The 27,948-nt window shown below is 38.0% G+C and overlaps 6 protein-coding genes across 8 annotated transcripts; 2 read left to right on the top strand and 4 right to left on the bottom strand.

Moving 5' to 3' along the window:
- Window positions 1–187: 187 nt before the first annotated feature.
- LOC103417465 (ubiquitin-ribosomal protein eS31 fusion protein) lies at window positions 188–834 on the top strand. Its single transcript, XM_008355651.4, has one exon. It carries the CDS (start codon window positions 188–190, stop codon window positions 656–658), a length of 471 nt encoding a protein of 156 aa, XP_008353873.1. The 3' UTR covers window positions 659–834.
- Window positions 835–1,738: 904 nt separating this feature from the next.
- On the bottom strand, window positions 1,739–3,980 carry LOC103417464 (uncharacterized). 2 transcript variants are annotated; one of them, XM_008355650.4, is made up of 7 exons: window positions 3,537–3,980; window positions 3,423–3,456; window positions 3,153–3,311; window positions 2,783–2,872; window positions 2,593–2,658; window positions 2,159–2,250; window positions 1,739–2,052 (listed from the first exon to the last, which is right to left on the bottom strand). In XM_008355650.4, the coding sequence occupies exons 1-7, from the start codon at window positions 3,818–3,820 to the stop codon at window positions 1,890–1,892; spliced, it is 888 nt and encodes a 295-aa protein (XP_008353872.2). In that variant the 5' UTR covers window positions 3,821–3,980; the 3' UTR covers window positions 1,739–1,889. The 2 variants fall into 2 exon arrangements, with proteins under 2 accessions (XP_008353872.2, XP_017182853.2); XM_017327364.3 differs by lacking the exon at window positions 2,783–2,872 and having other exon boundaries at window positions 3,537–3,955.
- A 5,111-nt stretch (window positions 3,981–9,091) lies between these two features.
- LOC103426237 (uncharacterized) lies at window positions 9,092–12,229 on the bottom strand. The gene is made up of 8 exons (XM_008364330.4): window positions 11,565–12,229; window positions 11,002–11,035; window positions 10,506–10,739; window positions 10,170–10,259; window positions 9,935–10,000; window positions 9,742–9,833; window positions 9,599–9,646; window positions 9,092–9,511 (listed from the first exon to the last, which is right to left on the bottom strand). Exons 1-8 carry the CDS (start codon window positions 11,906–11,908, stop codon window positions 9,394–9,396), a joined length of 1,026 nt encoding a protein of 341 aa, XP_008362552.3. The 5' UTR covers window positions 11,909–12,229; the 3' UTR covers window positions 9,092–9,393.
- A 2,600-nt stretch (window positions 12,230–14,829) lies between these two features.
- LOC103405943 (short-chain dehydrogenase reductase 3b-like) lies at window positions 14,830–16,066 on the bottom strand. The gene is made up of 2 exons (XM_008344974.4): window positions 15,865–16,066; window positions 14,830–15,787 (listed from the first exon to the last, which is right to left on the bottom strand). Exons 1-2 carry the CDS (start codon window positions 15,876–15,878, stop codon window positions 15,013–15,015), a joined length of 789 nt encoding a protein of 262 aa, XP_008343196.2. The 5' UTR covers window positions 15,879–16,066; the 3' UTR covers window positions 14,830–15,012.
- Window positions 16,067–16,765: 699 nt separating this feature from the next.
- LOC103405942 (coatomer subunit delta-like) lies at window positions 16,766–23,381 on the bottom strand. 2 transcript variants are annotated; one of them, XM_008344972.4, is made up of 12 exons: window positions 23,184–23,381; window positions 22,379–22,448; window positions 22,063–22,102; window positions 21,087–21,310; window positions 20,178–20,420; window positions 19,897–20,071; window positions 18,928–19,232; window positions 18,385–18,583; window positions 18,148–18,301; window positions 17,690–17,752; window positions 17,500–17,596; window positions 16,766–17,076 (listed from the first exon to the last, which is right to left on the bottom strand). In XM_008344972.4, exons 2-12 carry the CDS (start codon window positions 22,379–22,381, stop codon window positions 16,987–16,989), a joined length of 1,593 nt encoding a protein of 530 aa, XP_008343194.1. In that variant the 5' UTR covers window positions 22,382–22,448; window positions 23,184–23,381; the 3' UTR covers window positions 16,766–16,986. The 2 variants fall into 2 exon arrangements, with proteins under 2 accessions (XP_008343194.1, XP_008343195.2); XM_008344973.4 differs by having other exon boundaries at window positions 23,191–23,331.
- A 2,491-nt stretch (window positions 23,382–25,872) lies between these two features.
- On the top strand, window positions 25,873–27,814 carry LOC103405941 (galactinol synthase 1). The gene is made up of 3 exons (XM_008344971.4): window positions 25,873–26,363; window positions 26,711–27,169; window positions 27,261–27,814. The coding sequence occupies exons 1-3, from the start codon at window positions 26,034–26,036 to the stop codon at window positions 27,513–27,515; spliced, it is 1,044 nt and encodes a 347-aa protein (XP_008343193.2). The 5' UTR covers window positions 25,873–26,033; the 3' UTR covers window positions 27,516–27,814.
- The last annotated feature ends 134 nt before the right edge of the window (window positions 27,815–27,948 follow it).

Below are 27,948 nucleotides of genomic sequence, written 5' to 3'. Positions count from 1 at the left end.
TAATCAACGACGCGACGTATTCTTATGTTAGTGCTGGGCCAAAGCCCATTTGCTAAAGCCCAGGGACAAAAACGTCCTCAAAACCATAATCCCCTCTCCCTTCTAAAAAGCGCGCATTTGGAGAGAGAGTTGAAAACCCTAGCCGAATCTCCCCCAATCTCTCTGTGTCTTCTGCGGAGAGCAAAGGATGCAGATCTTCGTGAAAACCCTGACGGGGAAGACGATAACCCTAGAGGTTGAGTCTTCCGACACCATCGACAATGTGAAGGCCAAGATCCAGGACAAGGAGGGCATCCCGCCGGACCAGCAGCGCCTCATCTTCGCCGGCAAGCAGCTGGAGGACGGCCGTACCCTCGCCGACTACAACATCCAGAAGGAGTCGACTCTGCACCTGGTGCTCCGCCTCCGCGGTGGCGCTAAGAAGCGTAAGAAGAAGACCTACACCAAGCCCAAGAAGATCAAGCACAAGCACAAGAAGGTGAAGCTCGCCGTCCTCCAGTTCTACAAGGTCGACGATTCCGGGAAGGTCCAGAGGCTGAGGAAGGAGTGCCCCAACGCTGAGTGCGGCGCTGGGACTTTCATGGCCAACCATTTTGACAGGCACTACTGTGGTAAGTGTGGTCTCACCTATGTTTACCAGAAGGCCGGCGGCGACTGAGTTAAACGCACCGTTTAATATGTTCGTTTCTGAAACAGATGGTTAAGTTTAAATAATTTTGATTTAGACTTGGAACGGTGGTTGTTATGGATTATGGTTTATGTTTTTGATATGGTACTTTAGAATTTTAATTTCGACTTTGAAGTTCAATGGTTAGCTATCACAATTTTGTTTTATTATTTGTCCTGTGATTTTGTGTGCCTTAGATTATTGAATGGATGGATAAACTCGTTGTTATTGAATTGGTACAATCTGGTTTCCGATTGTTTCTGCTGCGATGGCGTGTAATTGGTTGCGTAATAACGTAACAAGTGACGATTGTCATTTGGACCCGTTTGCAGTCGGTTCTTTAGTGTTCATTCCGGAGTGGTTTCCAATGGTTGAGTGGAAATTCTTTATGTTATTCGATTGTTAAACAATGTAGAACTTCATAATAATTTATGTTAGTTATGTGTCTTTGAATAAATCATTTGGTTGGAGGCCTCTTTCATGGACTAGTTTTTAAATTTTTGGTTCTGCTCAACGTATGCTACTTTAAACACGGAGTGAGTGTTTGATTGCTTCTTATGTGCTCCTCACTTGCTGCTGAAGCACTAGTGCTTGTATTGGTACATGATATATATACTGCCATTTCTCGTGTCACAATTGCGTTTTGAGGAGTAATTTCTGTTGGAATTGCTATTGGATATTCCTGCATTTGAATCGAATTGGTAACTTTCAAGTTAAAGTTGTTAGGAATGCATTACGAAAATTAGATAGATGGAATTGAAAATGACTAGATACAATAACATTTTAGAGAAGTATCAAGCGACACCGTGGAAGGTGTCATTTAAAAGTCCTTTATTTAGTGTGTTTGTAGTGCGTTGTAGTGTTTTCGTAGTAGCTTGTTGGTGCTTTGAGTAATTCATTGGTTGTGTCCTTGCATTTTTAACAACTTAAACTTCCAACTCCTTGAGTAGTATGTAATTCATGCTTGCTGAAGTAGTTAATGGTTCTGCGTTTCTTTCTTCATCATTCTGCATTTGGTTTTTCCTCACCCGCATTGCGAAATTTGGGTTGATGTTAAATGTAACCAAAACCTGTGGAAGTTTGATATCCCTTCTTATTGAATAATATTCTAACACACATGCTTATATGAAATTTAAAATATGTTTAGGCTAGTGAATTTAACACGTTTTAAAATGTAAACAATGGTAGATGGCTGCAACTCTCGTCGTCGTTCGTCCTAGCATTAGGATCGTAGAAATGAACGAGGAAACAATCTGGGGAGGATTGAAACTTTAGAGTTGATGATGAGGGAGTAAATCCAGTAACAGGGGATGTGCCACACTGCCAACCCAAAATACCACAAAGGTGCCAATGGTGTGTTCAGCTCAAGGAAAGGATATGGCCACCTGCACATTCAACCCATAATTTCCATGCATTTTATTTTTATTTTTAATAAAACTAATTCCATGTTCCATCAAACAATAAATAAAAAATGGAACAAAAATGGCTTACCATTTAACACCAAAGGCGTGGATGAGCCATTGAAAACTAATATAGAGGACTCCGAAGAGCGCAAAATATGCAAAACCCAACTTCGAAAATGGCTGACAAAACAACGCCACAACATGCATCATTCATTAGTTTAGTGCTTGGAAGGCCAAGGTATGTTCTTCGTGTAGCATTTAGACCCCACGACTCTACGAAATTATGTCAATACATCAATGTAGTAAGGCTAACTAAGGAGGCATTTGACAACACTTTCGTTTTCGCTTTTCACTTTTTTGAAAATTCAAAACTGAAAAACGAAATGGTTATTATACGGACCTAAATTCACCAAGAAAACGAAAAGCAACTCTTTGAAAACTGAAAATGAAATGGTTATCAGACGGGTCCTAAATTCACCAGGATATAGAAAGGCAACCCAAATTAAATAGCATGTTACTTACGAGCCTATTGAGAGCAGTGTCCACGATTAGAAAAACAGCGTTGAGAGCATGTATGGCACCTATCAACTGCAAACCAAACATCAAGTTAGAGGAAATTAGGGTTGTGGGTTTTAACAAGTATGTCTATGAGATAATGACAAACATCAAGTTAGGAGTGTGTGTCAATTAAGTTAGAAGATGAGAAACTCACAAAGGTTAGTTGGAATTCCATACTTGTGAGGAATGGCAGTATCAGACACCAAAATACAATGTCTGTTAGCATTACAGCACCTGCGCACGTCTGATTCGAAAAGACGTGCATTAGCTTCTAATCTTCAACCATATAAAACCGCAAATCATTCGAAACTAACTGTTTGGTTTTGGAATGTAAGGCAAGACGAAGATCATATTGATTTAGAATGACCAACAACGCCGCTACTCACGCCTAGCTACAACAGCTTCAAAGATTAAAACTACTCTTAACATGTTATCGTTCGATATATCATACCAAGGATGATCAAAAGTTGAGCACTCGAAAAAACCGAAAAGATGAGAAATTTGACGGACAAATTATTGTTAACCTGATAAATGATGAGCATCAGATTTCCAAAGAATCCAGCTCTTTGTTGAATCGCATTTCGAGCTTGGTTGCTTTTCGGTTTCACTTTACCCTTGATTTGATCATCTGTGTAAGAAGACCTTCCAACCCAACATCCATGCGCAGATATAATTGTCCCCAGCTACACCAACACAAATCCAGACTCATGATATTACGCAAACTTAAACCAATTCTAAGCTAAGTTACTGAGCGAGTAAAATTAGTGAGAAACAGGGTTTAATTAATTAATTACCCCGAAATAGAGCATAACCAAAGCAAAGGTCCACCTGCAGGCCGGCCAGTTTAATTAGTTAAAACCAGATTAGAAAGATTAGTTAATTAAATGGAAGGGGAACGTATAACTTACTGGGTGTAGAAAACGAGCGTGAAAAGACCAAATTGGGAGGTCATGTCGAAGAGCAGTTTGGCCATTAACACAAAGGCGAAAGCTCGATAGAAGAGAAGCCAGAGAGGATCGAGGGTTCTCCAGCAAGTGCCCCACAGCTCCACCGATTTCAGTGGCGGCTCCGGCTTTCCTTTCCATGCGAATTTGAGAGCTACGGTGGCCGGAGCTGCTATAATCAGAGCGCAAACCAGGACTTGCCATTGAAGCCAGTACCCGAGGACGGGTACTTCTCCTTCACTCCACATCTCTCAACACTCTCGGATCAAATGACGAAATCAGATGAGATTCTTTCAGGATTCTGGGTTTGTGGCTAGGTGGTTGAAATGGAAGACAAACACACGTACTTATTCTACAGGTATGAGCACATATAAAATGACCAATTCCAATTATTTTAGTGTGGGATGGAGCCTGCTCATTTTCTCGTGATATATCATGCATCATTATATAAATAAATTATTAATTATTTTAAAATTTATTAATTTTTTAATACAAATATCACTTCATGTATATTGTCGGTCACATTAACAAATCTTTGGCTGCTGATGCCTCAACACTCTGTCCAACGGATGATGTGCGTTTTGTTTTTCAGTCTTGTATGTTTGTAACTGTCCCTTGTATTTGGGGAGCAAACCAGAAGGATATTCAATTTCTTTTCTTTCAAGATAACGCTTTATCACAATATGGTATAGTCTGTAAAGATTTATATTTAAAATTAAAAACTTAGTCAATTCTATATTAATTATTAGTACGTAAGCTATAAATATTGGATTAAAATGGAACTTTCTGTTAATTATTAGCACGTGGGTTTACCTATTTTATCTTTTTAGTCTCACATATAAACTAATAATTAATAGAGAGTTAACAAAATTTTATTTTCAACTTTGGGCCTAAATCCTAACAGACTTCACCACGGGGCTGAAATCCTAATTTTTTAACCAGAAGAATTATCTTTCAACTATCTTATCACCACAAAGACTATTAATCCAATTAAGCCTAATATTATGTACTTACTACAAATCGATCCTTGCTGATTTTCTTCTCTTTTACTAAGGATTTGCCTTACTGATTTCCTTTCTTTTTATCATTTAATAATTTAACTCGTTAATATTATCTGTTTGTCAAAAGACAAAGAAACTTGTTTTTTTATTTAATTTTCGGTTTTCATTATTATCAGCTCTTTCTTGTAGGAATACAATCAAATCATATTTTATCGGAAAAAAAAATTAATTGGGTAAAAAGGGAAGGCAGCACAAAGTCGGTGGTCGAAGGAAGTTGTTAGTTGGCGATACTCCTTAAGTTGTGTTTATTACTTGGTCAAACTAAAGCAGCTGCCAACACATTCAACGTGTAATGCAACTATCCAAGTGAGGAAAAGCTCATTAGTTGAAAACTAAAAATGATTAACCATAAATCATATGCCCACGTATTTTTTATTTTGCCCAAAGTAAAAATGTTCTTTTGATCACTCGGTGATCGAGGAATGTAGGTAGAAAATAAGTGGATGTGCATTTAGGTACCATTTGGTACGCAAACGGGATGGAACGGGACGGGCGGAACGGGATGGAACGGGACGGGCGGAACAGGACGGAACAGATGATGTAAATATTGAAAAAGATAAGGAGAAATTTTGTCATAAAATGTTATAAATTTGTGTTCCACGGATGTGGAACGGGTCGTTCCAGGGGGAAGAGGTGGAACGAAAAATCAGCCAAATTTCGTCCCATGGGACAACCCGTTCCACAGATGATTCTTTTGTTGATGCGATTCAGTTTCGTCTAGGATCTACAACCATTGACGAACTTCATGGCTTGCTTGTTAGCAAAGAGATTCAACTTGCAAATCACAAAAAAAACTACTACTTCTTCTGGCGTTTTTCAGGGTTTCAATTCAAATCTTAGATCATTAACTAGAATTCTACCTATACTGACCTCGAATTCTAGTTCCCAAGCCTTTCTTGCTCAGAATTCATCCAATTTCAATTAGTATCAAGGTCGTAATCAAGATCGAAATCAGTCAAACCCTAGGTCTTTTCAGAATAAGGGAAACTTCTATGGATATCGTGGCAATAATCAGCGTCAGAATTATAATCGGTATAATCAAAGGAATAACCATGGAGGTCGTTCAAGCTACAATTTTTCTGGAAAAATAACTACTTGTCAAATCTGTCGCCAGTATGATCATGAAGCTTTTGAATGTCCTCACCGTATGAATCCTCAGTTTGGCAGTAGGAACTCTCAGACAATTATGTGTGCCAACACTTATAAGAATGCTTTTCCTTAATGGCTCATTGATTCTGGAGCTAGCTCTCAAATGACAAGCTCTTTGGCAAATTTGCAAAATCCAAAACCTTACACAAGCCTTGAGCAAGTCTACATTGGTGATGGCAAAGGCTTGCCTATCTCTAATACTGGTTCTTCACACATAAATACTCCTTATCATATTTTTGCTTTAAATATTGTGTTACATGTTCCTAATTTAAAGCAAGACGTACTCTTTACAAATCAATTTACACTTAACAATTGGTGTTCAATTCACATCTATCATTTTCACTTTACTGTGAAGGATCTTTCTTTGGAGAGAATGCCTTTTAAAGGCCTGTGAAGAATGGTTTTTATCCTTTCTTTGCCTCTGTCAATGCTGGTTCACAAAAGCTTTTTGCAGCTACTATCAAAACTTCTACAGAGATTTGGCATCCCTCTTTCAAAGTTTTACATAAACTTGTCTCTCAGTCTAGTATTCCTATTTCTACTAGTATGAATAAGACTTTCTGTCCCAATTGTGCTTTGAGTAAAAGTTCAAAACTGTCATTCGTGTCAATATCTAGTGTTACAACTAAACCATTGGAACTTTATCACACAGATGTCTAGAGTCTAACTCCAATTCTCTTTGTATCTGGTTATAGATATTACCTTCTTATAGTGGATGATTTCACTAGATATTGCTGGTTCTTTCCTATCAAATGTAAATCTAAGGTGTTCAAAACCTTTATTGAATTCAAAGTTCTTGCTGAAACTATGTTAAATACCAAAGTTGTTACTTTGAGATTTGATTCTGGAAGTGAATTTCTTAGCTCTGTGTTCACTCAATATCTCAAAGATAATGGCATACATCATCAATTATCTTACCCTCACACACCAGAACAAAATGGTTGTGTGGAGCGCAAGCATAGGCCTTTAGTGGAAATTGCTCGATCACTTCTAGCTGCCTCTAATGTTCCTCATATTTACTGGGTTGAGGCATTCTCCACAGCTGTTTATCTCATTAATAGATTGCCTACTATGACTAGATCTTGTCCTTGGGAAAATCTTTTCAGCAAGTTTCCAGATTATAAAACATTAAAAGTGTTTGGGTGCAGGTGTTTTCCTTGGTTGAAACCATATACATATTCCAAATTAGAGTCTAAAAGTAAACCTTGTGTCTTCCTAGGCTATAGTCTAAATCACAAAGGTTATAGGTGCCTTGACATTCAATTAAAAAGGGTTTACATTTCTGGACATGTCATATTTGATGAATTGACATTCCCATTTCATCAAGTTTTTCAGGTTTAACCTTCTATCTCTTCAGCTTCTAACCATTCTTCTCAAATACCTTCAACCCTAACCTTTACTAAGATCACTAATGGACCAGCCTACCCTTCAATACCTATCAATCAAGTTGCACCCTCACTTAACCCTAACACTTCACCACCTCTACCACATCTACCACCTCTATCCCTAAACATTCATCACCTCTACCAACACCACTACGTCAAAACATTCACCCCAAGCAAACAAGATCCAAATCTGGGATTTTTAAACTTAAGGCATACTCTGCCATTAAACATCCTCTTCCTTCTCACATCTCTCAAGATTATCTACCTACCACTTATCTCTTAGCCTCAAAACACCCTCATTGGAGACAAGCAATGCATGATGAGTTCAATGCATTGGTAAACACAGACACTTGGTCTCTTGTTCCTTCTTATCCATCTCATAATCTTGTTGGGTGTAAATGGGTGTTCAGAATTAAAAGGAAGGTTGATGTACTATTGATAGGTATAAAGCTCGTTTAGTAGCTCTAAAGGTTTTCATCAACATGAAGGTTTAGACTACATAGAAACCTTCAGTCATGTAGCAAAGCCAGTGACCATTAGGCTCCTTATTACACTTGCATCTCAGTATGATTGGTTTCTCAACCAATTAGATGTCAGCAATGCATTTTTGCATGGAACTCTATCTGAAAATTTGTTTATGCAGCAACCATCTGGTTTTCAAGATCCTACCAAGCCTAATCACGTCTGTAAGTTACACAAGAGTCTTTATGGGCTCAAGCAAGCTCTTCAAGCCTGGTATGAGAAGCTTCATGGTGCACTTAAGTCTCTGGGATTCAGTGGATCACAAAATAATCATTCACTATTTGTCAAGAATGATCATTCTCTTTATTCTTGTATATGTTAATGACATCTTAGTCATAAGTCCTTATTCCCAAGCTTGTAAAAACACAATTGCTCAACTTAGTGTTCTTTTCCCAATCAAGGATCTGGGTTCACTTCATTTTTTTTTCCTTGGAATTGAAGTTAAAAGGTCTTATTCTGGTATCTTTATATCTCAGACCAAATATCTTCTTGATCTACTAAAAAAGACAAACATAGCATGTGTAAAACCATGCACTACACCTCTAAGTACATCTAAATTGGATCATTCATCCCTTTTGCTTTCTAATCCAGAGGAGTATAGATCAATTGTAGGGGGTTGGCAATATCTTACTCGGTCCAGGTCAGATATTTCCTTTGCAGTTAATTTGGTTTGTCAGTTCACGCATCAACCAAGACAATCTCATTTTCAGGCATTCAAAAGAATATTGCAATATTTGAAAGGCTCACTTGATTTAGGTCTTTGGTTTCCTAAGACTTCAAACCCTCTCACTATAAATGCTTTCTCATATGCAGATTTGGCAGGGTGTGCTCTAGACAGAAGATCAATATGAGGTTTTTGCATTTTTCTGGAAAAGTCACTCATTAGTTGGAGTGCTAAAAAGCAACCAACAGTGGCACGTTCCTCCATTGAAGCAAAATATCGATCTCTGGCTAACACTGCTACTGAGATTACTTGGCTTTGCAAATTACTGGTTGATGTTGGTGTGATTCTATCATGTCCTCCTAAGTTGTGGTGTGACAATATCTCTGCTATTTTTTTAGTCAAGAATCCCTTGTGTCATGCACGGACCAAACATGTGAAGATAGACTACCACTATATCAAGGAAAAGAGTACCTTCACATGCAGTCACTGTTCATTTTGTGTGCTCGTAGGATCAAATTGCAAATATATGCACCAAATCACTGTCCAAGCCAAGATTTTTGTTGCTCCGAGACAAACTTTCACTTCGGTTGCCCAAGTTCAATTTGAGGGGGCATATAAAGGATAGTTTTGTAAAAGACAAAAGTTAACAGTATCAATTTTGTAATTACATTGATTTTCTGTTATAGGTGGTTATAGGACGGTTGGATTTGTTATGGGGAGCTGTCAAGTGCACAGCTATTGTATAAATACCAGCCGATGTAATCTTATCATTATTCAATGGAATACATTTCCTAATAGATTGATCCAAGTTGCAACTACTTAACAATAACAGTGTAAATTGTAAAATATGCAGAGGGAGGGGAGGGGGTTGGATTCGATCACCATGATAAATCATTCCCAAGTTCCAACTGTAAGTTTCTCTTTTAAATAAAACACAAGATTAGGCGAAAGTTACTCGTCCGAGTAAGACGATGTAGGACAGAGAACGTACGCCCTTTCTGGAGGCAGGAGACGATAAGGAAGAAAGCAGCTAATCTCTACTAGTAAGGCCTCACAAAAGCGTGGGGAAACCATTTGGGCAGAAGTGAATACTTTGCCTTTATAATCAGTGCAAAAATCCCATAGCAAGGGATGTGAACCACGGCCCCACAAAAATACCTGTCAAATTAAAAGATTTCATCACATTTTTCTTCTTATTACAACTTGAACTGAAAGGAAAAACGGAGAATAGATAAGCTAGTGTACCATAGTGGAGCCCATGGCGTATCGAGCTCAAGGAATGGATACGGCCACCTGGGAAGATACTCAAAATAATGTTACTAGCTCTTTACCGCAAGTAAATGATCATGTTTGTGCACGAGAGAAAATATTTAATTAATTACGCGTACCATTGGAAACCTAATGCATGAATGATCCACTGGAAGGCAATGTAGATGCAGCTCCAGAGGACAAAATATGAAATGCGGAACCATGGAAATGGCTGAAAAACAAGATGGAAATGACATCAGTAAACAGATGACGACAAAGAAATGATAAAACCGGTGTACAAGGGCTTCCAGACTGCCATAACAAAATACTTACAAGGCTGTTAAGAATGGTATCCAGAAGAAGGAACGCTGCATTTAGCGTATGCATGCAACACATCAACTGCCAAGCACATGTACAAGTCAGTTACTGATCAATCTATTCAGGTACGATAGGAAATGGAATAAGATAGCAGCATTATTGTTCATAGATCAGAACATAGCTAAGCAAAAAGAACCTAGATTTAAAGGATGCGCTAGAATTGGACATATTACAAAAAGCAGACTCTCACCGTATTGAGGCCAAGGTGAGCATTTGATAAAAATGGAAGGATGACACACCAAAAGACGATATCTGTGAGGACAACAGCTCCTGCACAAGTCTGTTACTAAAACATATCAGCTTCTGAGCATACTGCATACCTCAAACAAAATTCGTTCATCAAAATGTTTCGAAAGGCAAGCTAATATTCCCTACCATCAGACACAATGGATATTACTATTCGACACAATTGTATATTTCTAGCAGCCCCAATTTGATATTAGTTAGTTAATGCATGTGTGTGTGTGTGTGTGTGTGTAACCAGGCTCACCAACAAAGTACAAAATCTGGTTCTTGATTAACTAACCTGGAACGCAATTTGCATAAGATAACCCCAAAATCCTGTTCGTTTCTGAATTTCCTCCAGAGCATACTGGCTTTGCAATTTGATGGTACCGTTATTTCCCTTTTGCCTATAGGTATTTGCAGTTCCATTATTCTCTTCCACTTCCCTTCTCAAAGCTTCCGTCCTTGTCCCATTTCCAGTGGGGGGCTTGTTTAAGGATAACCAACAACCGTACCCAGACACTAGAGTTCCCAGCTATATAAAGAAATTACCAATAGGTAAAGGCAAAGCAGGACTGATTTGAAATAGATATCCTTTTGCTAATTCATTAGTTTAAACATCCAAAACCCAAATTGGCTCTATACGTTGTTCATGTTTGTTTCTCTATGTGGAAGTCTCCACCACAGAGGGCATAGAGCATTTAAGATATGGACAATTAACAAAACAAGCCAAAAATAAGGGAAAACATGTGTCTTATTTTGAAGGAGAACATATGATGTTGGATAGCATGACATACCGCAAAATAGATCATAACCAGTGTAAATGTCCACCTGCAGATTAACAAGATCGAAAAACTGTTAAGGAGATCGTTGGCATACCATCAACACACATAAGGTCACGTATTGTAATCAACTGAAAGTGACATAGATACGGAGGATAACTAGTGCTTCAATCTAGTTTCCACGCAAATAGTATCCGTCCTAGTTAAAAATCCATTACTCTCTTGCACATGATGTGTACAATGTTAGGCGAGCTCGATGTATCATCCTCTTACACACTGAGACAAACTGATCACTGGTCTCGCCCTTTTCATCAAATCACTACTACTATTCTACTCGAAAACCAAATTCGTTTTTACGGGTGGAAACTAATGCATCATGTTCATAAAATTGAATTCTTACTCAAACTTCACTACCCTAATTGATTATCCACAGAAGCGGTGGATTTCCCCGGTGGTTACCAAGTTTAAACCCTCTCCCTCCCCTTATAGTGTATATTATCGCTTGTAATAGAAAAATAATAACTGGTTATCCACGAGTTACATAAAACAACGCATCAAGTTATGAAACAAAATCTTACTCGGTGTAGTAAGTGAAAATGGAAGGACTCCATTTGACAAGATCCCAAGCCAAGAACCCAGCCAAAGCCAGAAACGAGACGAACCGAGACGCGAAGAGCCAGCCGGGGTGGATCCCTTTCCAGCAGCTAGTCCAGAGCTGGGAAGTGCTGACGTGGCCCTTCGGCAGGGCGCTGACAAACACATGGCTTTCGGGGCGGGTCACCAGAAGGCTGTCGTACATGGTGCTGTCTTCGAACCTCTTCGAAGCTCCTTCCTTCCGCCAAATCACCCACAACGCGGCCACAAAAGAAACCCCAACAATGGCGAAGCAGACGAAGTCGTACCAGTAAACTTGCAGCGCCATTGTCGGAGATGAAGACTTTCAGTGAGAACCCAGAATCAGTTGTTCCGAATTGGGAAGTGCAATCGTGATAAGATGGACGACATTTGTGGTGGTTCTGGAAGGTGTTTATTTGTGTTGGTTTGGTCGTTCGTTGGCGACGACTAGTAGTTATGACTGTCTGGTTTTGCTAATTGACTGGTGAGTCATGTCGACTACGTTTGGACTAAGATTGAGTGATTGGGCGGAATTGGTAGATGGGATCCAGAGATGATCTCTTTATATACTTCACGATGTAAATTGTTCTCCACATAACAATATATTTTTAGACCAGAATGTCGTAATAACAGTAACCAATTTCATGTTTACTACTTTTAATTATGAGTACTCTTTCGCACATTATTTTTCATAAATGAGTATTTGAGATTTAACTAAATCAAGTTTAGTAATTTAGTTAAATCTCAACAGTACTATGATCTAGTAGTATTATTCTTCACTTGTAGGTGTAGATGAGAGGTCTTAGGTTTGATGCTCGCCAAAACAGAATTTGAACCACATTATTGTTAACTTATTGTAAAGCTTAGTTCACTTTCTTGGTCTTAATATAGATAATATAGTTTGTTTAAAAAAAATCTCAATAGTTCTTTAGGGTATTTGATACTTAAGAGGGGCAAAGCTCCAAGAATGATAGAGTTTTTATCTAGGGAACTTTAACGAAAAATCATATTTTTATCCTAAAAAGTCAATCATAGTACTATTCATTTTATCCTTTATTTTGTCCTTATCGTTAAAATTCAAAATTTTCAAATCATTTTCATTAGTTTTTCTTTTTATCTATCTGACCAAAGACAGGGCCCAATTAAAAAGTACGTCCTTTTAGATTGTGACATTCCAAATAAATGATTTACGTCAATGCCGTGGACCCGTTAGCAATAGCTACAAAAAACAAAAGAAGAAAAGCTTTCTCGGGTTAGGAAAATAGCTGGTCTTTTGAATCTTCCTATTCTCTCCTTTCAATCTCAACCGTTTAAAACAAATTTGATGATTTTATGTCACATATTAGTGAGCTTTATTTTGTTGAACATAATCAATAAAGTAAGACTGATTAAATACGATTCTAACCTATCATATTTCTTTTGAATGATCCAGATTAATTAAATAAAAGAAAAAGGACAAAAATTAAAGAGGAGAGAATCTAAGTCGGTAATTATTATCGTTGTGACGGGTGTAAAATTTATCGATGTATCTAGCTAGTATTATTCCTAGAAAATGTTGAATCGTTGGCTTTTGCATTATGAATGTGCGCAAGTGTTGGACTGATGGAAATTGAATCAAATCCAGCAGAAATTTTTCAGACAAGGATTGTTTGCTCTCCTTGTTCTTGTGCTCTTTCATGCCCTCCTGTTTGTATAGTCACGGTTAAGCCACGTCAACATTTTATGTTACTATTTATTTTTGTCTTATTATCTCTATAAAAAAAACAATATAAAATGTTGTCGTGGCTTAACCGTGACCACACAAAATAGGAAGGCACGGGAGGGCACGGGAACAAGGAGGATAGACAATTCTTGTCCAAAATTTAAATGCACGTCTAGGCTTACCCACGTCAAGTTTGTGCCTCGGGGCTCTGGCAAGGATCACGTACCAAAACTGAAAGTTTTCTTTAAATTTCTATTTTTCTTTTAAATGAATGGGGCAATAATCTGTTGAAGAATATCATATTGGAAACGTAATTACAATATACAAGAAAATGAATTATTTTCTGCACACATGTTTTCTTCTCTCTCTTTTTTTATTTTATAAAAAAGATAATCAATGAAAAAGGTTAATCAGGAGCGCATAAGAAAAAAATAGTGTGTATAAACCGTCTCTATATTGAATGATTCACTACCACTTACACTGAGGCCGTTTTGTATTAATCCCACAGCTATTAGTATGTGCAAGTGGTTAAGACAAAGATATGAGAATCACATATATCAAACATCCTCATTTATGAACCACGTCCAACAAATAGAGCTTAGTATTAACGCATGGGAAGGATCCGAACTCAGTTACGAAACGTTTTTCAGTGTGCCAAGAACGCTACTCCGTACACCAAGTGTTATAATACTTTTCAGTATGCTGAGAACACTGTTCCATATACCAAGTGTTATAATACAAGTGGTTGGAAAAATATTTTCTTCAAGTATCTAACTAATTGTATTGTGAAACTTGGTTTATCGGATTGCGTTCTTAGACCAGTGAAAAATCATCATTAATAAAAGTTAAAACTATATACAACAAATTTAACTATTTAACAATAACTTTGACCTGTTTGGTACTCTACTTGAATTCAACTTTTTAAACTCAAAATTTTTTTTCAAGTTTTAGGCCTTAAAAATTTGTTCAGTATGATTATTTTAAAAAACCGAACTCAAGACTAACTCAAAAATATAGTCTATTCTCTAAAAATATAAAAAGTGAGTTTTTAAACTTAAACTCACTTATTTCTTTTCCCTTCATCCTCCCCTCTCACTCCAAATCTCTCTCTCTCTCTCTCTTCTCTCTCTTTTTTTTTTTTACCTTTTTCGTCTCTCATTCAATTTTCTCTCTTCATTCTCTCAATTCTTTCTCTTACTCTTCTTCCTTTTTATCTCGTCTGATCCTCTCTCTTTTCTCTTTCCTTGAATCATCTTTTACTTTCTTTCCTCCTCTCTCCTCTTTCTCCCTCTCCTGCGACCTCCTCTTTTTAGATATCTTTGTTTAGTTTAAGTCGTAAGATTTAAAAATTTTAAATCGCAAACCAATCAAGTTTTTTAATTTTAAAAAAAATATTTTTAAGAAATGTTTTGAAAAATGATAAAAAATTTCAAATAAGATACCAAACAGATCCTTAAGGACTTGGACTTGTTTTCACTTTGTAAGAAACCTTAAATAAATAAAGCTTAAATTAGAGGGATTAGGGGTATAATAATTGGAAGAATATAACATTGCAGTTGCAGATTACAAGGAAAATGCACATGCCATTTACTCGTAACAAAGTTTGACTCTTTAAACAGAGACTACCCTTTAATTCAGAAAATTAAACAAATTAAAATGCCAACCTGCATTAAAAGAGTTGGCTCTTTTGGCGACAACAAACCGCAGTTTTAGTTGGCCGAAAAACTGTGATCAACCACCGTGAATCCGCCGTCGACAACCAAGTTGTGTCCACTGACATACGCCGATTCATCGGCCGCAAGAAACAGAGCCGCGTCCGCTACATGCCTAGCCTTCAACACAACGCCCTTCAAATTTCCTATGGCGGAGCTATTGGCCTCAACCTCATCTGGCTCCAAATTGTACGCTTTGCACGCAAGCGAGGTTGCGACTCCGAATGGCGAAATGCTGTTAACTCGAATCCCGTGAGCTCCGAGCTCACTACAAGCTCCTCTGACCAAACCCAACAGAGCATGTTTCGAAGTGGTGTAAGCGTGCGGAGCCATGCCTCCGAGAGAGGCTGCAACACTCGTGGTACATATGATTGAACCACGCACGGCACGTGCCACCATGGCGCGTGCGGCGTGCTTGATGGTTGCAGCAACACCGCGAACGTTGGTGGCCATTGTGTTGTCAAAGCCTTGAATGTCGAGGTCTAAAATGCCAGTCATCGGACCCATGACACCTGCATTGCTGAACAAAATGTCAAGGCCGCCGTATTTTTCCAACGTGAAGTTCACCGTGTTTTCGACTTGATTTTCATCTCTGACGTCGCAGCGGCAGTAGCTAACTCTGTCTGAGCCGATTGAGGCAACAAGTTGATGACCTAATTCGTCTTGGATATCAGCAACAACAACAAAGGCCCCGTTGGCTGCAAATAATCTGACCGCCTCCTCACCAATCCCAGCTGCCCCACCAGTTATCAGGGCCACCTTGCCCTCCAACCTATAAATTTGAATCTTAAGATTAATGAAAAGAAGTAGAAGGTTGAGAAAAGAAGATATGGCAAATATAATTCATACCTTGGCTTAGACATTGATTGATGAGAGTGCTCAAACGTGCAAATAAGGCTATCTTTGGATCTGCATCTGCTGTTTATAATGCTCCCGTGGTATCATACACAACCATATATAATATTTGCTGGGCTGCACAGCTCAAGGCATGGACATGTGATATGTAATTATATGTATAGCCTATAGGCACGTGCTCAAACTTATTTATAATGCTCCCGTGGTATCATACACAACCATATGTAGTAAGCGTCTTGGATCTGCACAGCTCAAGGCATAGACATGCGGACATATAATTATTAAAATGTGTTCGAAATTTAGAGGCTGCTTTTTGTTTTCTTCCACTTTTTAAGTAATAGAGCTTACTTTGTCAAACAAATCCTACTTTAACCGTGATGAAGTTGAGTTTTCACATCATTTTTACCCTTTTCACAAACCTCTTTTTGACTTTGACCATTAAATTGAATAAAACAAAATGAGACATAAATAAAGACTTTTTACTTCTCTCGTTAAAAAAAGAAATGTGTTTGTCATTTTTCCATGCAAATATTTACTTTTGAAATAGTTCATAAAGTTAGCCCACGTAACAATCGAGGGCAGGATAATGAGTAAGGATTCCATCAGATTTATATTCTGTTAATATGAAACTCCAAAGCTAGACTTCAAGGTCGGCCCGGCCTCTCGTTCTTGGTCTCCGCGTCTCGATTGTTGTCTAGGACTGGCTTGGATATGATAACTCGCTAGATTCAATAGAAGTAGAACGAAGAATTGAATATCTACTTGCATATTTTATCCAAGTGAAGGTAGAAGATGAATAAGCCATGTATAAAACTATCCTCAATCCTAGGAGAGATTAGCTTTCTTGTAAGTTGTGGCTAATCCACCTTACATACATCTTCAGTTAAGCCAAAAATTACGAATAGGCATCCACTTTTATTATTAACATTCCTTGGGGGGGGGGAAGGGGATAGTATCAAATAACATGAAAGAATGCACATCTATAGCATCCAAATTCTGGCAGGCTTCCCTTCATCTCAAATTTAATGGGAATTAAAACACCACAAAATGAAAACTCCTGGTTTTCGAATTCAATCCATATCCAAAAAGGTTGCAGATCCACACACCCCAAACCAATCACACCACTTGGTAATTCTCCGTCACCAACTGCGTTCTTTGAGAAAACTTGGGAGCGGCTCCACCTTGCAGAGGTATAATGTTCAAAACCTGTGCAAAAAGGATTCAATGTCACCATCTTCAATTAAATTCTTACATAATCTACTACCATAAAGGCTGCCGAAAGTAAGTCAGACGCAGGTGACGGTAAGGGGCATAATATCAGGTTCAAAGCAATCCAAGGCCCTAAGTGTTAGTGGTGTGTGAAGCAGTGAATTCTTGGCAGTGTGATGAACGTTAGAGCATTATATAATACTTCACCGAGTCTAGAAGTAAAACATCCACAAAGGAATCAAGTAGTTATACTCATCGCACGGGTTTTTAAGTCCATAAAAAATGAGCTAAGTATAAGACAATGGAATCAACAAAGTATTTGCACTTATAACATGGGCTCTTAAATCCACCAAAATGAGAAAAATATAATAGCACAAGGATCTTCATCAAGAAAAGGGATTCAAAGTCCAGCAGTTGTACCTTCAGGTCACTGAATGTCTCAGTGGCAGCAAAGCGCACAGAAATGGGGAAAAATACAGATGGGTCTGCTGGGGGAACAACAAACTCCATTGATCCACTGCCAAATATTCAAGAAGGATAACAATTCCATTAACATTAGTTCACAAAGAATATGTAACGACCAAAAAGAATCAGTCCAGCATTTACAGACCTGCGGTTCGAGTTATCTACGAGAAGTATGGACCACTCCAACATTGAATTCCTAGCATCGTATCTGCAATGCAATTGTGATATCAAATTTATGCAATATAAATTCCACCGGAGCATAGAATTTTCAAATCCTTCTGCTCCAGGAGGAAAGCTATCCTGTCACATTGAAGCAGGAGCATTCGGCATTATTTCTGGGTCAATTCCATTTAGTATCTATTCCCAAAATCTATACAAAAGGTTTACGTACGTGAAGCAATACAAATGTCCATGAAATCAGAAGCATATACATGTGCTTAATCTGAAGTAGCAATCAGACAAGAACCCCTCTACATTCACACTTAACATTCACAGTGGATACTTTTGTACAGGTAAGATAATAACCACATTTCAGTTATGTATAGCTGTAGTTCTAGGTTCCAAGAGCAGAGTAAACAAGAAAAATAAGATGAATTTTCTTACCTCCATTCACCTTCAATCTGGTTTACACGTGGAGCCTCTCTCGCAGCTGGGAGAGGTACAGAGATAACAACATTTCTCAGATCAAACATCTCTGAAGCCTCATACTCAATGTTGACATAAGTTTCATTCCCGGAAACAGTGGGCCAACAGTTGACTGTAACAAAGATAGATTGATATATAATGATCAGGACACACGAGATAAAGCGTACACCAAGATGATGAAATAATTGAACTCACTTGTCAGGGGCACCATTGACTCATCTGAAGTCTGCATTCTCCATCTCAAAAGACCAACACCTCCTGCATCACCAGTTTGACCAGTGGGAAAAGGCCTAGAAGTATCCTTTAGGGCTAGAATGTTATTATTGGAGAATAGCTCTTTGTTCATGTTAGGGTGTGTTTTGAAAAGGATGCCAGGATTTCCACCAGTTTCAATCTGAAAAATAAGGTAAAATACATTTCAACGACACAAAACATTGGACCTACTTCTACAAGCTTATTAACCACAACCAAAAACAGATCACCACTCAAGATTTACCACAAATCAGAATGAAAACAAGTTTCAAAAGACAAAATTCTAAATAGGCATATCTCTATAAGTCTCCAATGGCAAGGATATCTGTGCAGTTTCCATCAGATTCAAAGAAAACCTAGTATTCAAATAAGGTTGCCAGATGTGTGACTTATACATGACATATCATTATGAGTGCTGATGAAACGTTACCACCTAGATTGTGCAATTGTGCCCATAGTAATATATGAGGCATAGTGATGAAATACCTGGACTTGGATATATGCATCTTCCTGGTTAAGAATTTGCAGAGATAATGTCCCTTGAACATCAAAGTTGCTCAACCCACCATCACGTTTAAGTGTTACGTTAAGTTTCTCTTCAACATTCAAAGTGACAGGATCAGTCAGAGGCGGGGCAGCTGATTTAGGTTGGCCTGCTTTTGGCTGTACATCTTCAAGAATCACCTCTCCCTCTGCTTTCAAGGACTCTAAAAATTGGTTGGTCCTTTGTGATTTTCCCAACTGCATACCCAAACCCTTTGGAGGAGCAGTAGCAGATGAAGGTGGACGACCTGAGGATGGAAGATAATGCATCAGAATAATTAGGAAAGCTTTAGAACTGCGCCAAAAACTTAAAACAGACCAAGGACACAATCTCTGGAATCCACCAGATTGAATAAAGAAACAAAGTTTGATTAAAATAATCTGAAGTCCGAAAATTAACGAAGAGAACTGTAGCCTTCAACTCCTAATCATTCCAGGGAAAATAAAAGTTGAGTCCAAATTAACAAGGAAATTGAAATCTTATTTGAAAAGGGAAATCCTAAAACATAAAAAGAAAAAAAATAAAAAGAAAAAAGAAAATCAAATAGGAAAAAGGAAAACTAACTTAAATCCTATTGCTAGTGGGATGAATAAATCCTAATCAAGTTTGGTTTGGTTGTCCTACATCAGAAGTGTACATGGTGAAATTATACAAATGAGAAAAAGAGGATGTATAAGGTACAACGGTGGCCAATAACAACCTTGCACATTATGTGCTTATAGTGTTTTCTTAAACAGAACAAGACAAGCTTTACCAATTGTAGCATTTTAATTATCATCAGGGAACTAGATCATAAAGTTTCTGCTTCCCATAATCAAACAGGAATCAAATCACATAGTACACACCACCATCACCACCATCATTGATTTCAGAGTGTATTCCGCAATTCAGGCAGACAAACAAACACAAACCTTTAGTCTTTGTGGAAAATGAGTCGATATCAGTGCTCAATCCGAAACCAGACCCACTTCCAAAGCCACTTCCACTACTGGATATGCTCATCTCACTAAATGCACTATCAATTTTTCCAGATCCCATTGACTGTAAAGACATAAATCCGCCTTTATCAGCTCTGCCCCTGTCAATCTGTAGAACATAACACAATATTATGGAACAGGAGGCTTACAAGGCTAGATAATTATGCAAAGCACTAAACTAGTAAAGGAGCCATCACATGACCCTAAACAAATACCTTGCTTTTGTCAATCTCACTAGCCTTCCGTTTCATAACATCCTTGGTCTCATTTATCTTGCTCTGCATCACAAGCTTGTGCAGTTTCTCTTCATGACTCTCCATTTCACAGTACTGCCTCACCTGTGCAACAGTCACATTTTCCTTGTGCCCAAGAGAGATGACTTCATCAAAAGCAAAAATCAGCTCGAAAGCTGTCCTGCATATACCCTCTTCATCTAGAGACATAGCGTATTCGGGAGCCTAAAAACAATTAAGGAATCAACTCAGCAGTTCTTTCCAACATTTAACACAAATATCCAAAATAGGAAAAGGCATAGCTCAAAAACAACTTATGGCCCAATTTGACCAGGACCATGGTATGTTCTGGAAACACAATACGCTCCTATGTCCAGTACAGGGTACATCACTGTTAAATTTTTGCCGATGGGATCACCATGCACATTGTACTTATTACTTGAGTTGCTTGGGCATAACTTGAAGGAACATCCATGCATGCATAAAAGCATAAGCACTTGCATACAAGCACATAGATGGGTAAAAGATATCGTACATACTTTGGCCCAAGTTCAAGCTTTATAATTTGGACATTTTAACTCCTTTTTTGTCACACATATCATGGCATGTTTAGAGACCAGTTTTGAAGAACATGATCTCCAAGTACCATGTGTTAGGATATGAGATATAGATCACCGTTCCCACGTGTAGTTGGAGAATATGTTAAAATGAAGGCATCAGCAAATGAATTGAAACAAAAAATGGGATCAAGATCCATGCAAACATGTTTTAGCATTCAAGCTTATGAAAACAAATTATTAACTCTACAAAACCAGTAATGATTCATGGATCCAAGAAGTTAAGTCACCAAAGGAAGATGAAAATAATCATATGCCAGAGAAAAAAGGATACAAGTTTAGAGAGTAGCCTCAGAGTCTCCAAATCTTCCAATATATTGCTCTGCTTGTTTGTAACAAGTACCAAGAACAAAGCTTCTATAGGCTGGTAAACATAGCGGACATTTTCTGTCTCAACATAAGTATGTTGTTTGCCAGTGCCTACCAACTTAGGGAAAGCCGCAAGAAGACCCTCAATTCTTATACGAGACATATCCACAAATTGTCTAGAAACAAGCACTGCACAATAAAAGATAAAAATCAATTATAGACTAACCGTAACAACTCTAATGATATGCACCATTTTAACAATTTATTTACTAGCAAGTCAGATTAAAGAGAAAGCAAGTGAACGGATCACTGACAGCTCCTGATATTGTTAAAAATTAAGTAGACTTTACTGTGTAGCTAAAGTATAAGAATGCAAATGTTGTAACAACTCAGCCAAAAGGAAAAGAAAGTGAAGGGATCACAGCCAGCTCCTGCTACAAATAGAAGCTACATATCCGTGAAAACATCTTCTAAAAATTAAGTAGGATCTACTGACTACATAATCAAGTAATACGAATGCACATGTTATAACAGCTCAGCCAAAAGTACAACCATTTCAAAACAGAAAATAAAGCCTGAATATCCGTCATTCCTGCAACAACCCAACCTAGCTCCTCTAAGGAGAAATCCAAAGAAACCCATTGTCTCAATCCATAACCAAGATGGTACTAAAGTCTCGTGAATCACAATGAAACAAAAAGACTACTGCTAACGTCTGGTTTAATCTTACTGCACTTGGGCATAAGAACACAACTTAGACCACTTTATGGGTGCATCATATCCCCAATTCAATCAGTGTAATTCTTATATTTAATCAATCCACAATTGTTAGAGACTTAGAGTTCCTCGTGTGAACTAGGAATAGACAAAAAAGGGCAAGAACTGTTCTTTTGAAGCACCAGCCATTTGCAGGAGAATTAAAAAAACTGCACAGAACTCACCTTTCCCAGACTTGCTTATAATGGAAGCAGCAAGCACAACCTGAATTACAAATAAAGGGGGGAAATGAGAAGGTAAATTCCAAGAAAGCAAAAATTTATTAGGCCAACACTCTTAAGTTGTTTATACATTTTAATGACGCTATGTGTTACAAAATTAGTCCCAGAAATTAAACTCATATATAAGTTTCAGCATCTTCAGTTGTATTTGCATCCAGAATTGATTTTCAATTACCAAAGACGTATTATCATTATCTCACTAAGATCATCACTCTAAAAAATTAATTGGAAAACTGAGAAGAAAAGGTGAATATATTACCATCTTGACTAACTCAGCGGTTATTGACAGCCACCAACTCAAAGGCAGCAAAAAAGATTGCAGGGCACACCTTAAATATGAAAATCTCATGAATGTCAAAAAATTAAGAATAATAAATTAATCACAAGCAACCAAAATTAACCACAAGTATGAAACAGTACGAAACGAAACATCGTGATCTACCACAATTTATGAACATGTGCATGAGTGCAAACACAACTCAGCACCAAACAAGACACTAAATATGTGAACATTCGGAATCAGTAGCTCAACTATACGAATCAAAGGCTCGAATCCCAACTAGGTTGCATGGGATCTAGTCACTGCACCATCGAATTATTTATAAACAGAATTGAGAAGCAATTTTCCCACAACAAACTAAACTTTTCCAAAATCCAACTAGTCCTAGCTTTGTTAATCCGATCCAACAAATTAGACCTCCACAAATTTCGCAACGTTACACAGCTCCTAAACCTTGACGAAGCGAAATCTAAATGCACTACTATCAGATGGCATAGCAAAATTAAGGAAGTCCTGAAAGAAAATTCACAATTGAAATTGTATCTCAGCAAATCACGCATTGTAAAAGATGCAAGAAAAAATCAAACTAAAAGATCAACCTAAGATCTACACCCTAATCACCATAATCTCAAGCGACGCAGTAGAAACCCTAAACTTCCCACACCGATTGCTCGCAAGAAAAATGAAGAGATGGAAAGCATTTGAAAACCATAGATCTGGAGTGCAAAGCAATTAATGTAAACAAAATACACCAAAATACAAAATCAAGGTAGTGAGATCTAACCTCTTACCGGCGGAGAAGAAGAAGACGGGAAGGAGGAGGAGGAGAAAGTGAGGAAGGCGATTCTGCAGTGCAGGCAGTAGCAGACAAATATAAGTTCGGATCCCGGCCAATCGGATTAAACATCGTGGCAAATGGCAACAAACGTTTTAATTTACTTTGGGTTTAAGTTTTCTTTTGGGTCAATAGAGCCCAAAGCCCAAAGGCAACATCACACTTATTTCTCCCTGTACATGCTATGCACGTATTTTGTATTGCGACCATCTGATTGATGTGGACGGTGGATATCAATGGAGTTACATTTGAAATCGAAATATACCATGTCAAGCTATGTGATGAGGTCCTGGGCTAAACACAGCATAATTAAATAAAAAGAAAACATTGATAACAGTTTTGACTCGTAACAGAAACACACCAAAACACAATGGCGGAGTCAGAGTTCTTTGTGAGAGAGGGCCCTTCACATATGCATTAAGAAAAAAATTTGAACTCATAACATAAGTAATTGAAGTAATTTTCACAAAACTGAAAGACTCATTAAATTTAATACAGATAACCAAAAGAAGTGTATAACACAAATAAGTGGAAGGTAGAAAGCAGGGTAACGAATAAAAAAAAATTGAAATTATAGGAATAAAATATAAAGAAATATGGTTTCAATCGTGTGACCAAAAAAAGGATGGCAAAGAGGAAAGCCACAAATAATAGCTAATTAGGTTATTTTAGAAATAATATTAAAGTCGATTTCAAAACCCAATACAAACAAAATTGTTAAAAAAAACATATAACGACATTGTTTGACTCAACTTCTTCACAAGAACTAAACTTCTTTAGAATGACAATTCATCTTCTTCATGTCTCAGGGTTATACACTTCTAGGATCAAGGACAAAATTTTTTTACACTATAAAACCACTCTGGTCCCTTATTGACTCCGTCCATAAACACACCATAATTACCAAATGGGATTTTCCAGAATAAAACTATGAGCGTGGTTAGTTGAGATCGAACACTCACACCAAAATACAAAGACATAATTACTTTCCTTGGTCGAACATCTATTGAAAAACTCAACTAAGCACACATGCGTGGAAATTCAAGAAAAGTAGCAAGTTGCAACCAATAAGCGAGCAGTGTACATTTCATTACGTAGGAAAAGTGAGTTGCAGATTTTGCTAGAATACAGAAGAAAAGATAATCGTATGTTTTAGTCAAAGCCTTCCAAGAAAATTCAAGAGGATTTGACATCTCAACTTTGAGACCCCATATGACACGTGTTAATGGCACTTATGACATGGCAAACCTACGTGTATTGGAACCTTTTAGAATGACAACCCCACCCACATACATTTCTTTTATTTTCCCACAAGTATATATTTTTCTGTCGTAATTCTAAAAGGGCAAGTAAATTCCATGCATGCAATTAACCGTGTATATTTTTGTAGTTTGTCTCCCTTGCAAACGTCAACAAATTTTGTAGCAATTTAAAGTTGATTCGTAAATGAAAACGAAATAACAAATGAAAACGAATTGACACAGACAAGTCAATATGACGTAATACCAATAATTTAATATTGATACGAAAATTGATGTTAAACTGTGAGTTGTAAGAGAGTTATAAAGAGTTTGAGAGTCTCTTTAGCATTTTTCTTAATCTTTATACAGGAATGCTAAGGAGACTCTTAAAAATGAGATTCTCCATAAATTTTCCGCCACCTCTTGTTATTGGCAAAATTCTCGCTTCAATATTATAAAACATTGTGCCAAAAAAATAAAAACGCAAAGAATCTCACTTTAAAAAAATTCCTTTAGCATTTCTCGTCAAATTGAAATTCTTCAATGTAATAATTATGACAGAGAGAGATAAAAACGGTTAATATTTTTGCAAGCAGCCCCTCGTATAGGTTACAAATGCATGATACTTCTAAACTATTCCTTAACCAATATATAGAGAACAAAAAATAAGTGAGGAGTTGTAATTGATTCTTTGCTTAAATTCTTTTAAACTTCATTTAGTTGGACCACGCAAACATTGTGTATGTGATGCTCTTCCATCATTTTTCAACTAATTTTTACCATTTTAAATTCTTTAGTATTTAATTGTCTATCTTCAAATTTTTATCATTTTAATTAGGAAAACTGCTAATAAGCCTTTCTAAAAAAAAGGAAGTCTTTATGAACGCTTTGTCACCTCATAATTTTAGCATAATATTTTATAATATTAACATAAAAATTCAGATTAAATTGTAACGTAACAGATAATTCAACGAAGAACTTTACTTTAGGAGAGTATCTTTACCATTTCTATTTAATTTGACCTTGTGTCTGTCATGCTTCTGGATTATTCTTTCTATTAACTAATCACTTTTTTTTTTTTTTTGGTAAACTTAATTAACCACTTTGATATAACCATCTTTGTTGTATCTCTTAGTAAACTAACCCCGCACGTGCCTCTTCACCCAGCAAATATGGAAAATAAATAATTAGGCCTTCTGGCATCTTCTACTCCACGGTCCAGAGTCCCTCTCCAGAACTTTCCCACAACAACCACTCACCGTAGGATCCAGCCAGATGGACACGTGTATGGCATCAACCTCATAACCACATTTGACTGAATTTACCACAAATTTCGCTCAAATTTCATTTCATTGATTCTCACCCTTATTTAAACCCACCACCACCCCCAACACCGAACCACCCACAAGAAGACAGATAACGACGACGTCCTAATCTACGCCGTGTCTTTCTCTCTCTCTTTCGTCGCATTCAGCTAGTTTTTCTCTCTATATTTCCAAGGGTCAAGGCCTTCCTCTGTAAACCCTAGTTCCCTTCTCCCTTGGACACGTAATTTCTCATGGCTCCCGAACTCGTCCCCACCAGCGTCCCCAAATCGGGTTTCACCACTCCCGCCACCATGCCTAGTCGGGCGTACGTGACCTTCTTGGCCGGAAACGGCGACTACGTGAAGGGCGTCGTCGGGTTGGCCAAGGGGTTGAGAAAGGTAAAAACGGCGTACCCGTTGGTCGTTGCAGTCTTGCCCGACGTCCCGGAAGATCACCGTCGCATTCTTGAATCTCAGGGTTGCATCGTCCGTGAGATCGAACCCGTTTACCCGCCCGAGAACCAGACCCAGTTCGCCATGGCCTATTACGTCATTAACTACTCGAAGCTGCGCATTTGGGAGGTACGTTCTTCTCGCTTTGGTTACGTGGAGAAAATTTTCTTTCGTACCTCGTGTTTTTATATAAATGATAAAAAAATTTATTTTGTAAATTATTAATTTTTTAACACGTAAATTTTATTATTTATATATAGATGCCTGAAAAATCTCTCGTTTACGTGACCTTTGTTATGCGTTCTTTTTGTTACACGTGGAATTTGGGTTGCTTTGGGTCTTACCCGTGGCAGTCTATGTTGGAAGCCAATAAAATTTTATTTCTTGTTTTTCCTTGGGGAAACTGTTTCAATCAAACTTTTTGTGGTAGAAGGTTGTAAATTTTAATTGCTCTGAACTTTTTGATTGATTTGCAGTTTGTGGAGTACGAGAAAATGATATACTTGGACGGGGACATTGAGGTGTACGACAATATAGACCACCTCTTTGACTTGCCAGATGGACATTTCTACGCAGTCATGGACTGTTTCTGCGAGAAAACCTGGAGCCACACGCCGCAATACCAAATCGGGTACTGCCAGCAGTGCCCGGAGAAGGTCCAGTGGCCCACATCGGAGCTGGGCCCGCCTCCGTCGTTGTACTTCAACGCCGGCATGTTCGTGTTCGAGCCCGGCCTCGAGACCTACCATGACCTGTTGAGGACTCTCAGAGTGACCCCTCCGACCCCGTTTGCAGAACAGGACTTCTTAAACATGTATTTCCGGAAAATATACAAGCCAATTCCTTTGGTATACAATTTGGTCCTCGCCATGCTTTGGCGTCACCCGGAGAACGTGGAGCTGGACAAAGTCAAAGTCGTTCATTATTGTGCAGCAGTAAGTATCGTACTTTTGATTAATAATTGACATATTTACGACATGTCACATTTTCGCTAGGGTTTTGATTAGTTAACGTTGATTGTTACAGGGATCGAAGCCGTGGAGGTATACAGGGAAGGAGGAGAACATGCAGAGGGAGGACATTAAGATGCTGGTGAAGAAATGGTGGGATATATACAACGACGAGTCGCTGGATTACAAGAAGGCAGCTGGAGGAGCAGGGGCAGGAGGAGTTGTGGGTCCAGAAGCAGCTTCAGGTGGTGAACGGGTGAACATGCGGCCGTTCATTGACGCTCTGTCGGAAGCTGCGGTCCAATACGTGACAGCACCGTCAGCGGCTTAGTCGATTAAGAGCATTCATTCATCTAGGAGTAGTCGAGATCTAGAGAGAGGGAAAATATTTAGATGAATGAAATCCCAATGCTTGTTGGATTGGATCGGGGGGAAGGTGAATAAGTTAAGTAAGCAGCTTTTGATTTTTTTCGTTTTGGTAAATCCATCAACCTGCTTAGGTGACAAGGTTTGATGCGTGTTGATAATATTCTATGAAGGAGAGAAAAAGCGCCATTTATGTAATCATCCTCTTATGGAGAGGAGCAAATGGTGAATTAATGAAAAATATATGTTTATTAGTAGGACTAATCAATTTGTTCTATTCTCCTCTGCACGCTTCTTGGTTCCATTCTGGTAGTGATTCAAACCAGGATAAATTTTGAAGTATGGCAATGTAAATAAGAGAAAATCAAACGTCTGTCCAGTTTTTAGGTAATTTAATT

The sequence above is a fragment of the Malus domestica genome, chromosome 17 (genome assembly GCF_042453785.1).
Source record: "Malus domestica chromosome 17, GDT2T_hap1".
In the NCBI taxonomy this organism is placed as follows: Eukaryota; Viridiplantae; Streptophyta; class Magnoliopsida; order Rosales; family Rosaceae; genus Malus; species Malus domestica.
Note: the sequence above shows the minus strand (reverse complement) of the source record. Positions and strands in the feature narration are given on the sequence as shown.